The sequence below is a fragment of the Ambystoma mexicanum genome, chromosome 3p, assembly GCF_040938575.1.
Source record: "Ambystoma mexicanum isolate Mex_15411 chromosome 3p, UKY_AmexF1_1, whole genome shotgun sequence".
In the NCBI taxonomy this organism is placed as follows: Eukaryota; Metazoa; Chordata; class Amphibia; order Caudata; family Ambystomatidae; genus Ambystoma; species Ambystoma mexicanum.
This window is the reverse complement of record NC_090925.1, coordinates 249,029,674-249,047,421: the sequence shown is the minus strand read 5'-3', so window position 1 is coordinate 249,047,421 and position 17,748 is coordinate 249,029,674. Positions and strand designations below refer to the sequence as shown.

The 17,748-nt window shown below is 43.3% G+C and overlaps 1 protein-coding gene across 1 annotated transcript in view; it reads right to left on the bottom strand.

Moving 5' to 3' along the window:
* The window catches only part of MTG2 (mitochondrial ribosome associated GTPase 2), a 129,850-nt gene that overhangs the window by 58,757 nt on the left and 53,345 nt on the right, over positions 1-17,748 (bottom strand). The window contains exons 3-5 of the mRNA XM_069650721.1: positions 4,393-4,540; positions 3,065-3,180; positions 2,718-2,936 (exon numbers count right to left, since the gene is read on the bottom strand). Of these exons, the coding sequence (XP_069506822.1) occupies positions 2,718-2,936; positions 3,065-3,180; positions 4,393-4,540 (483 nt within the window). The remainder of the gene's footprint in view (positions 1-2,717; positions 2,937-3,064; positions 3,181-4,392; positions 4,541-17,748) is intronic.

The following is a 17,748-nucleotide window of genomic DNA, read 5'->3' as shown; positions in this document are numbered from 1 at the left end:
TTAAAACTCCTCTGAAAACTCAGTTTTCCTCTTTTTTGAAGGCGTTCATAGAAGTCCATGAAGACCCCATTTTGTCCATGATATTTCTGAATCTTTCTTTACCTTAGCCTTCACTTTGCGGTGTAGGAGTTGCCTTACTGGGTTTAGAGTTGTCCTCTAGTTTCCTCTTTTACTCCAAAAAAAAACATTTTCTACATAGCGGAAGAAAGCATCTCCTAACCTTCTATTTGAGTAGGTGAGGATGTATTTGTTAGTGATTTCAGTGTAGAAGCGTCTGTGTGTTATTGTGTGAATGGTTTTCTGATGTGTAGTAGATTTTTATACTGTGCTAAAGTTCGAAAAGTGTTCCTATATGTTTGATTTTCAATGCATGCAATTTTCGACTGTCAGATTAGGGTGCATCGTCAATCGCTCGCTCAGGCGTTATCCTTGGGCAGGCGTCATCCGGCTTAACTTTGGGGCTGTGTTTCTTCTGCGCAGCATTAAAGGTGCCAGGAGATTCCTCCACAGCCTGACTTAACATCTCCCTTCAGAGCTGGTGGCAGGCTATCGAAGACTATGCCCATTTTTCGGCATAGAAATATTTCACAGTAGCAGTCAGTAGATTCAGTCAACGATTCTTCTGCCTGCTTAGTGTAGGCTGCTCAACTAGTTTGACACTCTTAGTTTCTTTGGTTTGAAGAGCTTACACACTCGACACCCAGACTTGTCATGGTCCCTTGGAAGGCAACTGCTGCAGACACGGTGTGTGTCCTTCCTAGGAACTTCGTGTTGCATGAGGAGCAGAAATGAAATGGAGTATTCTCCGTTGGAGACGAAGAAACTGAGCATGCTAGAGAGCGTTAAACTATGCAGGTACATAGACATTCTACAATTAGGGTCAATAGGTTTATAATCTTTTTTCCCCCAATCATCCTTCTTTTCACCTTTCTGCATGCAGCGCCTTTCGACGTGATGATCGATGGATGCCAGTTCTGCCATTTGACTTTATGCCAAAGAGAAAAATGTTGGTCTCAATTGGCCTATACCAAAATGCCAGCATTCGGGATCTCAAACTACCAGAACCCTGCGTTTTGCATCCAACCTAATGCCAGAAAAGAAAAATATACGATTTATGGACGTCGACGATGTATATGGGTAACCATATGCATAGAGGAGGGATAGCGTAACCTCTGTTCGTAGCGCCCTTTGTTCGAATTCGAAAAACAAGATGTAATACTTTGATCATCCAATAGATGGCGGCCTATGCAAAGCATGCGGATCTTAGCAGATTTGCACGGTACACCCCTTTCAGCACGGCCGTTTCGCTGCAGGCCAGTTTGGTGCGGCCAGTTGGCCGCAGCGGCCAGTTTGGCGTTCCCATTTCGGCGCAGAAACCTTTCTGGCGCTGCCGATTTGGCACGAGGGACATTTGGACGTGGCTGACATTGCAGCCACGTCTAAACTTCCTCACGCCAAATTTAAAAGCATCATTATTTTCAAATGCAGCACGTTGACAGGAACCGTGCCTGAAAACGTGTTGCATTTGTAAACAGGGAAGTGTGTGAAGGATCGGCGAAGGTTGGGCATACCTCTAACTGCTCTCTCCTCTCCTTCTCGCTACACGGGCCCACGCCTTGCTGTCTCACCTGCCAAAGCGCCAGCCTTTAGCCAGTGGGCTTGCTCGTTCATACAGCATTCCTTTCCCATGTTGGATGGAACAAGTCCTGGGACAATTCCAATGGGACAATTCCTGGTTTTGGGGGCAATTTGATTCCCCTAATGTGCTGTCAGGTAAGAAAGCAAGACCTAAACCAACATATTTGTACGTTCACACGCCCTACTCTGACATTCACACTACAGCCTAGTGACTACTCTGAACTAAACCAACCCAGAAGAGTTCTTGGGCAAGAGGGAGGGTCCCTTTGAGAATACTTTTAAAACTTGTTCACATTAATTCAGTTGTGTCAGTTAACCCTTGAAATGCTCCATTAAATGCCAGGTGGGCAATAGTAGACAAGTTCATTTTGCAAAACAGTTGCATTCTGGGGGGGCCTAAAGAAAAACATGAGGCTTGTCCCAGCAATATGTGCACTGTTGAATAATGAACCACGCAAAACAATGAGAATATCCCCCCCCCCCGCCAAAAGATCCCCATGAAATATAATAAAGCATTTGGGCAATACGGAACCACGCAAAACAATCTGAATACCCCCCCCCCCCACCGTCGCAGCGCCGAACTGGGCGCACCAAAATGGGTGCACCCAATTGTCTCCTGCACCGAATCGGTCGCGGCGAATCGGCCCGCGCCGAACTGGCCGCGCCTAATCGTCCTGCTCCGGATTCGCAAGCCTCAGGAAAGAAACAAAATATATATACATATCACGCATCAGATACTTAGTTTATCCTAAATGTCAATGATATACTTTTACATGCAAAATTCTCTATATGTAGCAGGTGAAATAATCTGGTTGCCAGGAATACAGTTTAGTAAAGGGTTTCTCTTAAAACATGAACTAAGCAAATCTCCAAGGGGGAAATTGGAAATCTTTTTAGCACAACGCAACCATGTCCTGTGTGGTTGCACATAATACGCAAAATTTCTCAAACAAAAGTCTTGGACGTTTGCTTTATGCAAACCTATAGTCATTTCGTAGATGAGTAACAAACTTGCAGTGTGAGAAAGACGCTCTATGGTAAAAACAGACAGACATGCGTGATGGTAATGTGCTGCTCACCAGTCCTGCATGGGCCATGGTCTTCAGCTCAAGCTGCAGCACTCGTTCCTGCCCTGGCAGCCCCGCTGTGGCAGTCATCGGCGCTCTGTTTTCATTGCTCAGGAAGTAACGATTGCCTTTACCTCCAGCTCCTCCATAAGCTGCCACGTATTCGTCACCCGGCTGGGCGAGATCAGCAACTATATTCTCATCTTCTATCACCAGGGTGCCTGGAGGTACCTGGAAGTAAATGTGCACCAGGAGGGAAAATGAAAAAAATAGTAACTCATTAATTAAAAAAATATACGAGACCACTGTAGATCAGTAAGACATACGTGTTTCACTCTTTTGAGTTGGAAGAGTGTTACCTTAATGTACAAATCTGCTCCATTGCATCCAAAACAATTTTTCTTCCGACCACCCTCTCCATCAATCCCTCGATACACTGGCAGAATGGAGGCCAAGGATTTCACTTGCTGGTCAACTGAAGAAAAGAAAAGCAAGTCTGGTCTTATATCTGGCCTCACAGCCAAATAACAGACTTTAAAATCTACTTCAAGTGTACAAAGCGAGTCTGTGGTTTCAGGCAGTGCATTACTAGTCGGTCATTGAAAATAATGGGAACAATTGTTGTTAGCAGGTGCTTTCCTCCAGCAGTGCTTCACTTACATGAAGTACATTTCATTGCTGTTTAAAAGGTAGCATCTGGAGAGAGATCTTATTTACATACAAGTGCATGCCTAACTCCCAAACCATTCCAGATGACCTTCTCACCAATCTCCCGTCCTGTCAGAGCTAACCAGTGAAAACCTGTAGCTAGCAGTCCGTTTTCATAACCACCGTGTCCGATCCCTCTTCAGTTGGAGGACAGCTGAACTGTGTTCCTGTTTTCAGATCTCTATCGCCAACTGTGAAACTTGGGTGTAAGGCGAGCAGAGCTATGTAGCTAATTGGCAGAGTCTGTGGAGCTTACTTTATAGAAAGATGCTTGCCTTTTGGCCGAGCATTCCAAAAACTACTTCCTGATGATATGGGGCTGTTGGCTCAGTTAACCTAAAAAATATGTTGCATAACGCACACATTGACAAATAAGTGAACCCAAATTCCACAAGATATGGCCAATTCCCCATAGCGTCATTCAAAAACGTAGGATGGCATTGGTAGAGAAGCATGCAGTAAAGACTGAAGAGGAATGGGGTGGTTAAACAAATTACTAGCACATGCTTTATTACACAGAGTCAAACCTCAACAGTTCTCAATCCCGGTCTCACTCAATGCTCGGTTGGTTTTGACGGATATACTGCTAGACTACCTTATGAAGAAGTACCAGGTGACAGGCAAGGTCTAGTTCTCAGCTGGTCAAATGGAGGCATTTTAAAAATATATTTGTCAACAAACAAGAAATGGATAGCCGGTCGCCCATTAATGGGCTCATGCTTGCCTGTGAGAAACTGGGAGTAAGGCTCAGTTGAATTAGGATTACTAATTGGTAACACTAGCATAAGAATGTTGATGAAAGGAATACTTTGGGTTAGAATTTGGCACCCTTAGAAATTCCTATTACACAGAACTTTCAGATGGACAAAGTTGAAAAGTGTTATAAAACAAATCATCCAACTTTCATAGGCCAGACCGTCTGCCCTACGAGATGGCTGAGAGATGGCACTTTTGCCACCCAAAGATACAAAGCTTTTACCTTTGAGGATAACATGACCTCCATCTCCTCCATCACCACCATCGGGCCCCCCATATTCTTTTCGTGGCTCACTGTGGAAACAGCTGCTACCTTTGCCTCCATGTCCTCCGGAAACACAGATTCTGCGATGGTCTACAAAGTGCCTAGTCTGAAACACAGAGTACAGGTGAGCTATTATCTGTCATACTCGGCAGACAGATGGCAATTCTGTACACAAACTCACTGCCACCTACAAAGCGGTCAGCTACATCTATGTTAGAAGGGTGTAAGCCCATCCAGAACTGTTTAATATTTGCATTCTGGTAGTTGTAGTTTTTGTTTTTTCATTATACATGGACAATCTCATAATGCAAAGAAACAAACAGGAGTGGGTGGGCTATCGACACATGGTATACTTGTTGACAGACTTGAGACTCTACAATTAATGTCCTTGCTCTACAAACCCAAAGAGGAACTAGAGAGGCAGGCTGTACATGCACAATGGAATGCCGTTAGTGTGTACAAGTAAGCAGCATGGCTGAGCAAAATCAACAACAGGTAGCAGCTAAAGGCAGGGGGCACATCTGTACTAGACGAGAGAGAGAAAATCCATAAAGGCAGACAGCTGATTGAGACAGCATTTGCAGGCTGTTTGCTGAAAAACAGTCACTACATACAGGCACACTGACAAATTATACAGCAGATTTATTTTGTAAATCTTTTTGATTAAACTTTCTAACATAGTGCAAACAAGTGCAGCATAGATCTGAGCAATTGCATAACATAGAGTAGCATAGGTGGCAGTACATCATTGTCACTTGTCACCCATGCATGTTCCCAATCCCAGTTCCTTAAATCTCTCATACACCCTGTTTAACTCTTCCCGCATCACCTCTCCTCTCTTCAGACACCTCCCCTCCCCAGTACAGCAGTCATCTCTTCCCCTCATCACGGGGGCTTCAAGTCTGTTGAGGATTGTAACTCATTTAACAGCCGACTCCAATCCAACCCCACCCAGTCTTCCAACATGGGGTCTCGGGTCCTCTTTAGGATCTCTAGTTCCGCCATCCCCCACCTACAGATGTCTTCAATCCACTGTCTTAAGGATGGACCCTTCCATGCTTCTTCCATGCTATAGCCACTCTCCTTTTGGCCAGTACTAGCATAAATTGGGCTAGCCGCCTCCACGTTTTGTGGCGTTTCCCACTCTGCAGCAATCCCCATAAACATACTTTTGGGACACATTCAAAACTGGAGCCCAGTAGGCCGTTAATTCTCGATACTAAGTCTGCAGCCACTGAGCACCCTGACAACATGGGCCAGGTCCCTACCCGACATCTCAGCAATCCTCACTCAAAGTAAAGTAAAATGTCTCAAGGTCTTCCTGATCTGTTCCCACATTTTCGCTTAGTCCGTTTCCCGGGATCTGTTTCCCTGCGTCTCCCTGCCACTTAGCCTTAACTGCTAGCTCCCCCTTCGGGAATAGCTCACCTATTGACTGATAAATCCTAGAGATTCTGGCGCCCCCACCCCAGCGTCAGTACCACTTCCATTATTAGATTTGTAGCGGGTTCCTCAGGGATGTCCTCCCATATTCTTGCTAAGCGCTTAACCATTGACCCGTAATCTAGAAACTGCCCCCTAGAAATCCCATATCGCTGTCTCCATTTCTCAAATGGCATCACTTTACCTCCTTCACACAAGGTCCCTACTGTAGTGCATCCCTTCTCCACCAGTCCCCAGAGTCCCATTCTCCGTACGGCCGACCAGGGCCCCGAGTCCGCGCTCCATGGTAAGTTTGCACTATAAAGCCCCAGTACCTGTCCAAAAGTTTCTTCCAGATCTCTCGTACCACATGGAAAACATTCGTATTCCCCTCCCCCCCCCCCCCGATGACTCCCCACAGTAATTCCACTTCGATGAGCCGGGAGACTCCCCAGCAATCCTGTCAGCAGCTCCCCATCAGAATCCACCCACATTAACACTGCCTGCAGCTGGGCTGCCATAAAATATTACTCATAGTTTGGTAGGCAGAGACCCCCTTCTTGACATGGACGTCGTAGCGATCCCAGCGAGACCCTCTTCCTCCCCGAATTCCACAATAGCTCCCCAACTCGTTCATCTAACATCTTAAAGACTTTCTTAATGATATAAGGGGTGTTGGGAAAATAATAGAGGAGTCTTGGGAGAATTCGCATTTTGCATAAAGCTACCCTACCCATCTACGATAGGGGTAACGTCTTCCAGAACTGGACCGAGTCCCCTATCCGAGTGAGTGCCCTGCCTGTATTGTATACAAAAGTTTATTTGACACTGAAAAATCTGGATACCCAAATACCGAAAGGAGTCTTCCCCCCCCCCGCACAAGTCCCCAGTCCGGGGGGGTCATCAGATCCCGATTGCAGAGACCCCCTAACAGAAACAACAATGATATTTTCTATAGTGATATGATATCCCAAAAACTTTCGGAAGTTGTCCAGCACTTCTAGCAGGATTGGTAGATTGTTTAACGGATTCCCCACGGATAATAACAAATCATCAACGTATAAGGAGATCACGTGTCGTACCCCTCCCAACAGGATGTCTGCATCCACCATTTCTTTCCTGAGGTATCTTGCCAACGGTTCCACCACCATTGCAAACAATATCAGGGAGACCGGGCACCCTTGCTGCGTCCCTCTGCTTAACGTCCATTGCAGTGACACCCAGTCATTTGCTTTCACTCTTGCCATTGGTTTGTTGTACAGAAGTCGTAACCAGCGACATAGGTTGTCCCCGAACCCATAGGCCCCCAGCACCCGAAACAGCCATTCCCACTCCACAGAGTCAAATGCCTTCATGACATCAAATGAGGCCACCATCATGTCCTCTCGAGAGTCCCCACCTAACCTGATCCATCACATGATCCAACCGATGAAGACTCATTGTAGTGCTTTGCCCCCCTACGAACCCACACTGGTCTGGGTGTACCAGACATGTTGCCACTTTGGATAATCTGGTAGACAGTACCTTACACAGGATCTTTGCATCAACATTTAATAACGAAATCGGACGATAGGATGCACAATCGAGGGGGTCTTTATGTTCCTTTAATAGGACAGTTATTGTTTCCTGCATCGATTCTGGGAGAATCCCTGTCTCGAAGGCCTCGTCATAGACCTCAAGTCGGGGGACCAATAGTTCCTCGAACCCACAGTAGAACTCTACCGGAAGTCCATCTCCTCCTGGAGATTTACCCTTTCTCACCCTTAACGCCTCGTATATTTTGGATTCTTCGATTGGTTCAAATAGATTTCTCCGGACCTCGCCCATGAGGGCCCGGTAATTTTGCCATATCTAGGAATTCCCATGCGTCCTCTTCCGGATATGTCCCCTCACTCGTATACAAGGATTGATAGAAATGTCAAAAAGGTAGCGTTGATGCCTTCTTGGGTGAAGGTTAAGTTCCCAGAATCCCCTCTAATCTGAGCAATTGTGTTCCGAGGCTGCTCCCGTCAAATCAGCCAGGCCAATAATCGCCCTGCCTTACCACCCTGGCCGTGAATCCTTACGTCTCTCTGACTCCCATCAAATATTGAAAGTGAGTCCTGTGCTTCCCGATGCAATGCCAAAATGTCAGCTAATTCCGTGCCACTGTCTTGGCCTGTCGCCGCCTCCTGCTTCAGGGTAGTAATCTCCCCTTCCAATTTGTTTTTAACTTTTCCTCTAGAGTTCTCTTAACCCAGATTGATTTAGTTTACAGAGTCCACTAACCGTGAATTTGAACGCTTCCGATAGGAATCCCCACCTGTCCACCGAGCCCTCATTGTTTTCAAAGAAAACGGATATCTCCTCTTTCAGCGATTCTCTAAATGTTGCATCATCCAAGACCACGACAGTGTCCAGGAGTCCAGGAGCACATCAGCGGTCTCCGTTGTATCCCCCCCATGCTTGTTACATGGGGAGAGTGATCAGAGAGCATCCTTCCTAGGTATTCCGTGTCAGAAATCCAGCTGCGAGTACGTTCCAATGCGCCCCCGAGAAATCGGAGTAACCATGATCCTGCCCATGAGAACCCCTCCACAACTCCACCAGGTCCCAATCATCTACTATCTTCCGCAGTGACGACAGTGCATGCCTGAGCTCCCTGTGCTGTCCAAATTAGGGTGTAGAAGGCAATTAAAAACCCCTCCCATATAATTCGGGTTTCTGGATTTCGTTGAACTTCGAAAATATCAGATATCTGACCGTCTGTGACTTTTTTAAATATTTCCCGGGGACTAAATACTGGCATTTTATATAATTTTAATATAATTGCGGCGGGAGCAGTATTCGAGCTGCTGTTTTGCGTGGTCTTGTTTCCAAGGTATTCTCCCAGTCCTGGCTGTACTAAGCTATTGGAACTGACATTACATTAACCACTATTGTCACCTTGTGGCTGAAGGTTGAATTACCCATATAAATCCCACATGCCGACCTGAACAGCTTTCCAACTGTTCATTTACTAAGTAATTTCCCCTCTGTTGGCATACACCGTTGGAATTAGGCTAACGAATATCAATGGCAAAGTCACATTTACAGTAAACTTCTAAGCAAAGACCCTATCAAAGACCACTTTTTTGCTGGTTTGAATCACGGTCCCACACTGCATTGGGCACGTTATTAAAGATGAAGGCTCGTGGACTGAATGGTGATTTTAGTCTTTATTGTATGCTTTTCACAACAGTTGCCTTTACAGTGGACTTTTTTTTTCTATTAGTCGATAGTTATCTAGTTAATCTTCCTCGTATTTGTCTCAGTGTTCCCATTCATAAGTCAGAAAGATGGACGATTGTTTTGGTTTTGATGCATGCTTGTATGGTGTAGCCAAAGGTGTTGGTTAAGTGTTCAGTGGCCTACTTGCTGCCTCAATAAGGCACGTGTGGCATATGTGTTCCTTTTGATTCAATCTGGTGTCATTTGCTAAATCTATATTTTCTTGGGGGGAAATGAAGCGCTGGAGCTGTTGTCGCTTGTTTTACTTATGTGTCATGGCTGTGCATCTGGGAACACACGCGTTAGGTGCGTTCCTTCAGACGTATCTACACTACAAGCACTGAACAGCTAGCAGATCGTGTTAGTTGTTGTAACTCCCAAGTCCAATTAACTGTTTGTTGCGGAAAGCTTTGCATCTCCTCTGCTTTGTTATACACAAGACCTAGGTGTTAAGTGGTGCGTTAAGAGAGAGGCCACATGTTACATTATGTGGTGAAACCAAATATCCAATGTGCACCCCTCAATACATCAACAACAAAGATTCAAAAATATTTACTAAAATGAATTGGGTCGCCTGATTTCTGCGTCCTTAAGGCTACCGTGTTCTTGTACAAGAGTCATCCTTATTCGATATTTTTGAGCAGGTGCATATCATGGAGCAAAACTAGGGCAAACATGTCAAGGTTGAGGGTGAATATGTTTCTGTTGTACTTTAATGGTATGTTAAGCCCCTACAGATTACATTGACCTATGCAAAAAGAAGACTTTCCCCCAATATTAATATAAAGCATGCATAGATGTTGCTCTGCACACTACATACTATAGATCTGCAAAGTGACTGTACACTTCCAAGGGCAGAGGGGCATAGAGACAAGCTCTTGGACAAATAGGGTGAAGAACACACAGGAAAAAAGGAGATGGAGGCAAAAGTAAGTGAAGGCTTAGGGATGAGGGGTCCTGTTTGGGACTCCCCATTTAAAAGAAGAAAATGAAAACAGTCGACGTAGAAGGGCCAAAGTAGAAGATCACAAACACTCTACACACATTTTCTCTTGCACAGGCAGCACACACAAATGTAACAAACATTTTGCTAATCTGCCCCTATGTGCAGGGTGACCAGATGTCCCCGTTTTCCCGGGCCGGTGCCAGATGCAGGGGTTGCATGGTCTGGCACATCCACAACACAGCCAGCTGTCCCTTCATCCTCTTGGGTGCCAGGAGGACACAGGTCGGATTGCACCAGGTGTGCAATGCCCACAAAGCTGCCAGTCCCTGAGGGAGTGCCTGTGCCACCGGCCCCCTTGGTATTCCTAATCGCTCTCGAGGGATCAATGGGCCCAAAGTCAGGGGTCACTTTGGGAACAACATCACAGCTTCCAGTTTGGGGAACTTGCTGAAAACTGGATGTTGATCACTTTATGCGACAGGCCCAGTTAGATCAGGGTGTACACTGTGTGCACATAGCAACCTTATTACAGCTCTTAGAAAATAGCGCAGTGCGGCATTTTTTATTTTAAATGTTTTTACAGGTATCTTATTTCATTCAAAGTGTGGAATGGAGTGCAGCATCTACGTGCACAATCCAAGGGGTCTTAAATATGCAGCAGCACTAAAACACTAACCTTTTCTTTTTTCCACACAAAATACACGTAAACACGTTGGAAGAAGCTAGTGTTTGTTTCATGAATAATGCTAACAAAAATTTAGTCTGTGATTGATGAACATCTTTGAGCGATGGTTGCAATAGTGTGATTTTCAAGGTTAACCTCTCAAACCTGGGCATAGGTTATTCTTGCAGCCGGTCATGAGGTAGGGTAATATCTCTCATTTATTTATTTAAATAAATAAATGAGAGCTATTACCCTACTTATGCACGCAATGAAACAATGCAAGAATATTTGTGTTTGCACTGGAAAATCCATGATTTTTTGAAAGGGGCAAATGGGAAAACACAGATAAACACAGATTATGAAACATTTTGAAAACACTGGAAAAACACCCATGGAAGGAAAAAAGAATAAACCTCTAAAACAGGTGAAGAGGAAGGTACCGACAAGTGAATGCAGTAGGGGCAGCCCCCCTTAACCCCCAACTTAAACTAGGCATAGAAATCTGTGTGGGGTGATCTAGGCCTTCAAATATGCAAAAACTGAAATCGTAGTGCTTAAAAATGTGAGTGCTTTGAATTGCGTTATGTTTATAAAGTCCAAAATGCTTTAAATCATCAATGGTGTAGTAAGTAGCGCAGGATACAGAATATGTACTATAAAAATCAGGTAGAAAATGACAAAAGGTTAAAATATGACCAGACATAAAATAATTAATTATATGCTGCCCACCCCTTTAATTCGAAACCTCGCCTTTAATGACCAATAGAAGGTATTTAATGAAGCTCATCTTTGTTTACAGTGTTGGAATGAGTCAGCCCCTTGTACGAAAAGTTTCAAGGCCACAGAGCCCTAATCTTGCCAATGTTCCATGCAGAATCAGGTAGCAGCCTGGGACCAGACAGCGGACGATGCCGTGTCTGGGTTTCTTGGCAAGAGGACGCAGCTGCATGACAAAATAAGGGTCCCTGAACCAGGAAATCAAGGGGCGATTGCCAAAATGTATCTCAAAGTGAAGGTTAAGCATATAATGACTAATCGACAGGTGCGAGATTAATGCCAATGGAGAGTTTTGCTCCGACGTGGATTAAAAAAAGGTTGGGGCTGACTCTCATTCTCAGAATTCGTATTTAAACAGCTCCGTCTTCAGCACAGGGGCTGAGTTCTTGTACTTGACAACGATGCAGTGTGCGTCAGTCTGGCGTGAATAAACCTGATGTCCACGAACAAGCCTGTCTCCGTCTCATGGTATGCTGAGTATTTTTCTGAGTGTTGAGAGCCCAGCAGAGGGGCAAAAGGGGGGTCCCGGGACCTCCAGAGCACATGGCGAGCCAGTCCCAGAGGGATAGAATGATGAACGACCATCTCTTCAAGCCCCAAAGAACCTGGACATTCAAGATTAAGGTGAGCCATACTGTTCTGCCCAAGACAAGAGTGGAGTAAAGGGAGTAGAAAATAAGATGGGATTGGGCAGCTTGCAGCTGTCCTAGCAGATAGAAAAGAAGGGACAGAAAGGCAGAACCGTATGGCAGAAGGGGACTATATATTTTTGGCAACTTTTCAGGGGAAAATAATGTCAGAGTCCAGATTTGGAAAAAAAGCCAAGAAATCCAAAAATGAGCAAAAACTCTGAGGGTCTTGCAGGCATGATAGCATGACAGAGGGCCTTGTCACCTGGGGATAGGGGAGGACAATATTGGGGTACCCCCATGAAAAATTTGGAGGGCCATTTTTGGTAGGCCATTTTTGGTGGACCATTTTTAGAAATCATTAGGAGACCCCTTTTAGAAAAGTATTTTTCAGTTAAAGTTTTAACAGCTTTTTAGAAACAACTGTAAAGTATTCATGGGGAACCCCCCTTAAAAGGTAACGGAGGGAGGTGTGATATGAACAAAAATAACATCAGAGTAAGAGTATAATGTTATATAAGGGAAAAGAAAATATTGACTTGAGGATGGCCAAGCAATAGAGAGATACCGGGAGGATGCCCGAGCAATAGAGAGATATACCGGGAGGATACCCGAGCTAGAGGATACCTATGCTTTAATATAGCGCAAGAAAAAGCCTGCATTTAAAGTCCTAAAAAAATAGGATGCTATAGGAGACCAAACCGATTAAAAGACGTTTTTGAAAGAAATGGCCTTACATTCCAGGTCGGAATATTAATAGGGGCATGATGTATCCGAGAGAGATGGCATAAGAGGTGCACATATATGTGGCTAGCCGAGTACGTTTGGTTTTTGTTTATCTGTCATGTTATATGTTATGTTGTTTGTTTGATTTTGTGTCATATTGTTTGTGTGCACTGTATGATATTGTTTATGATAATAAATGTATTTTCAAGATGATCTAAAAAACTTGGCTTTTAGCCAAAATTTGAAAGTGCTCAAAACTAAAAAATGTGCAGATGGCTAGATACTGTAATTCAAAGTAAACAAAATCATGGTGGGCCCACTTCAAAAGAGCCAAGCACGTCTGAAATAAATGAAAAAGAACTGTTCCCCTTTTAAGCCATTATAAATGAATGTGAAATTAACCGTTCCTACACGGGTAGCCAGTGAGCAGCTTACCTGGCTTGAGTAATGTGTACTCTTGCGAATGCTGAGAGCTGCATGCAGCATTGCTCTGTACTATTTAGAGCCTGTTGAGATTTTTTGTTCAGGTGCCTGCAAGGGTGGCATTGTAGTAGTCCAAAGTAACTCTGATAATGGCACGGGCGATGGATAAGCAGTTTTGTGGGGAAAGGAAAGGTTTGATGGCATTAATGAGCTTGGCAGTGAGGCTGAGGCAATGGCACTTAATGATAAGTGCAACGGAAGAGATTGTAGCATTTAACCTTTCATGACATGGACAGGGGTGAGTCAAGGAACACTCCTATGGGTTGTTTTTACAGCTACAGAGACAGTGCTGGGATTGAAGGAGGCATTGGTGAACGTCTTGACAAACGACATAAGTGGTTCCACAGTCTTTTAAACTGGCGTGCGGGCAGGAGCAGGCAACGCCTTTGCAGCTGGTCTGATTTTATTCATGATGTCCATTACTTCTGATTTAGAGATTTCTCTGAAGTTGAAAGGTGTTATTGGGTCCTTTGAGACCTCTTTTTTTCCGGGGAGTTTGAGGATAGCATAATGTACTGAATGACGATTTGTGGAGTGCTCTTCAAATTTCTTTTACAGAAGCTCCACCTTGTGTAGTAGGACAGACTGTGTGGTGTTGCACCAGGGTTGGTCTTTTATGATTTCTTGAAGCCTTGGCGGCTGGCATGGAGAAAATCCTTTGAAAATAGTGAAAAACCTTTTGATTCAGAACTAACAGTTGAGATTCTGTTATTATAGGATTCAGATGGTTGAGGAAAGGATTGGATGACAAAGCCTAAAAGCATAATGATGTTGTTTAGGTTATCAAGGAAAGCATGTTTTGGTTATTTTGAGCACCATTTAAATATGGGCATAATTCTCAAGGCATGAAAAAGGCAGAAGGCCGATGAGATTGTTTTGGGTAAAAACGAAAGTATTTTATTATTATGGCAATGGCATGGTAATATAGACAGCTGTGTGACCTAGTGGAAAAATGATGAAAATATTTAATAAATACATGTGCAGGCCATGAACATTTATGAACAAGGAGGAGAGAGATGACCTCCACCTAATCAGAGGCAGCCATAAAGTAGGGAAACGTGGCGAATGATTAGGAAGCAAACAAAATGAAATAAGAATCAAGAAGGACAGTAATGGTTCAGATACAAAGATTTAGGTTAAACAACATTACAGATGACGGTATACCTAGACAGGGCTTAAGGAATATAAAGTGGTACTTTCCTTACAGCATCACACAGTAAAAAGAAAGGAAGTATATTTTAGTATACATGACAAAAATGAAATGAGTACTCAATATAAATGAAAGACTATTAAAAAAAAAGGATTACAAATGTTAGGTAGACTTTGGCCCTTTTTGGCACAAGAAAAAAAAAAAAGAATTTGCAAAAGATGAAAATAATTGATTATCTTAAAAGAAATTGAAGGAGGGAACGATTGGACAAATGAAGGGATAGGGCATACAGCCAGAAGCATAAAACAGGCAAAAAAAAAAAAAAAATTGAAAACAAATCGCACTGATGAAAAATCTTGGCTTACAATAAAAAATAGCGTAGAGTAATAAAAGATATCCGTTATCATGGAGAATGAGGAAAAGGGTATGTATGGTTGAACAAAAACTGGGTAAACCAAACAAGGAAGATTATGCACAAAGACAATTTATGAAAATATATTGAGGCAAGTAAAAAAAAAAATGTTTGAGTGCTTGTAACGATTTTGATTCATGTTACAGATAACAGTCGTCGATCTTTCACGGAAGCACGAGAAATGCCTGCATGGCCTTAATTAGGGAGAAAAAGAAAAAGGTAAGTACTAGTTCATGCTAAAAGGGTGTGGACACACAGTTCCTCAGTACTAAAAGTAAGATGATCCAGGTGAGTAACAGGAAAAGAGGTAGTAAGAGACAAAATGTCTTCAAGTGTGTAGCTGTTTTTCCCAGGATAGGTGCCATCAGTTGTGGAAAGAGTAGAAAATAGATGACAGCATGGCCATTAAAGACAACCGCAGAAAACAGAAGTCCAATTGAAGGTAGGTAATTATTTTTGTTTTCACAATGCCAAAGATGGTTGATTTGACAGCGGTATACAATTATTTAGAATAGGCAAACACTGTTGTGTACAATAAAAATTGGAGGCACATAGTAAGAATTGGTGCCATAGTCTCAAACACAGGGGTAGACTATATGTTAGGCAGGGACAGTGTGCAGCGAAACGCCTTGTTTGTCTCAACAGGATGAAAGTAAAGCACAAGAAGGAAAGACCATGGCCCAACACAACCGGGAAAAGGATGAAGAAGCCGAAAGCAGCAAGAATTACTGCTAAGGAGCAAGTATGTACAGCTGACCGGCAAGAACGTTCTGCTAAGCTGAAGAAGCATGTGCAGCAAACCAGAGCACCATTGATTAAGCAGTAGCCCTGATATCAAACAAAGGTTGAAAAATATCCTTTTTTGAAGTGCACCAAAAGTTAGGGAAAACACATGAGTAAAATGGCCTGTAAAAATATATAGAAGTGAATCCAGAGAATATTTTTGTAAGTAGAAAGGAGGAAGGGGTTTTTGGGTGAGAAGAACCTCGACCCCCTTGCCAGTACCTGAATGACTTGTGTCTCTATTTCGATTTCCTAAAGACAATGGGGATCCCCAAGAACATCATCTACTATGGATGTGCCTAGAAGACAAGAAAAGAAGAAGACATCCTTCTTTAGTTGTTATTTTTATTTCCTTAGGGTTGCATGAGTCACCCTCAGGAGAAAAATGTGTCCCATGAAGGACTTAATGTTTTAAATGACGGGAAAAAAAACTGGTTCCAGCAGACTGAGACACAGTAAATGATGTGGGTGTATCTTGTCTAGGAGGCAGGAATGACCCATGAAATGTTCTAAATGAAAAACCCACGGACGTTCAAAAGACATGATAAACTGTAGTGTGTTTAGGAGGTAGGGTAAGATTGCTAGAATATGCAACCAAAGGATTTTTTAAGGGATGGGTTGGTAGGAAATGTGATATTATATTGGCCATAGGAGCAGAGCGAGGTCATCAAGAAAAATCACAGTTCCCAGCACTACAGTCACATTTGCTAAAACCTGCAGAAACTCCCCCATTCTTGTGTCTCCGGTGCAAATGCAAGTGTTCCATGCTTAATGTCAATGGTGCAAAAGTTGAAATTTTTATGAAAGAAAAAGAAAACGACAATGGACTCCTTCCTGGCCTAAGCATCAAAAAGGCCTGGGAGGGGGGCTGCGAAACAGCTCAAAAGAAAGGACAAAGGGGACAGGACACGGCCGGTCCACAGATACCAAACCGAGATGCGTCGGTTGGAAGACTCATCAACAGCAAGAGAATAAAAAATGAACTCTCGCACGTGGGAACAAATGCGCGGATAAGCATGATGGGAGCAAATATGATGTCTTGAACAGGGAGTAGCAGGAAAAAATGCGGACGATAAGCCGCCATATGGCTAAAATGTATGATGGGACTGTAGGGCTGCCTTAAGTTAATGAGAATCTCTCAAAAAATGCATAACGGTTATACATTTTCTGAAACATATTTAGTTTAAAGTAAATTGAGAAATGGAGGTGGGGTTCAGATAAAAGATGATAAAAGAAGTTTAAGGACACATGTTTTGTTTTAAAAAGGATACTGTATTAGTATTGAGAATTGTAGGATTGTGACAGAATATTTTTTAGAGAAGTATAAAGGAGGGTGGACATGGGTATGGTTGAAAGTAACTGTTTACAACCAAGAACTTTCAAGATGTGGGACTGAAGAGGAGGTACCAACAACTGAATGCAGTAGGGGCAGCCCCCCCCCAACTTAAACTAGGCATAGAAATCTGTGTGGGGTGATCTAGGCCTTCAAATATGCAAAAACTGAAATCACTGTGCTTAGAATAGTGTTATGTTTATAAAGTCCAAAATGCTTTAAATCATGAATGGTGTAGTAAGTAGGGCAGGATAAAGAATATGTACTATAATAATCAGGTAGAAAATGACCAAGTGTTAAAATATGACCAGACATAAAATAATTAATTATTTGCTGCCAACCCCTTTAATTCGAACTTCGCCTTTAATGACCAATAGAAGGTATTTAATGAAGCTCATCTTTATAGACCGTGTTGGAATGAGTCAGCCCCTTGTATGAAATGTTTCAAGGCCGCAGAGCCCTAATGTTCCCTGCAGAATCAGATAGCAGCCTGGGGCCAGACAGCTAACGATGCCGTGTCTGGGTTTCTTGACAAGAGGACGCAGCTGCATGACCAAATAAGGGTAGCTGAACCAGGAAATCCAGTGGTGAGTGCCAAAATGTATCTCAAAGTGAAGGTTAAGCATAAAATGACTCATCGCCAGGTGGGAGAACTTAATGCCAATGTAGAGTTTTTGCTCTGACGTGGATTAAAAAAAGGTTGGGGCCGACTCTCATTCTCAGAATTCATATTTAAACAG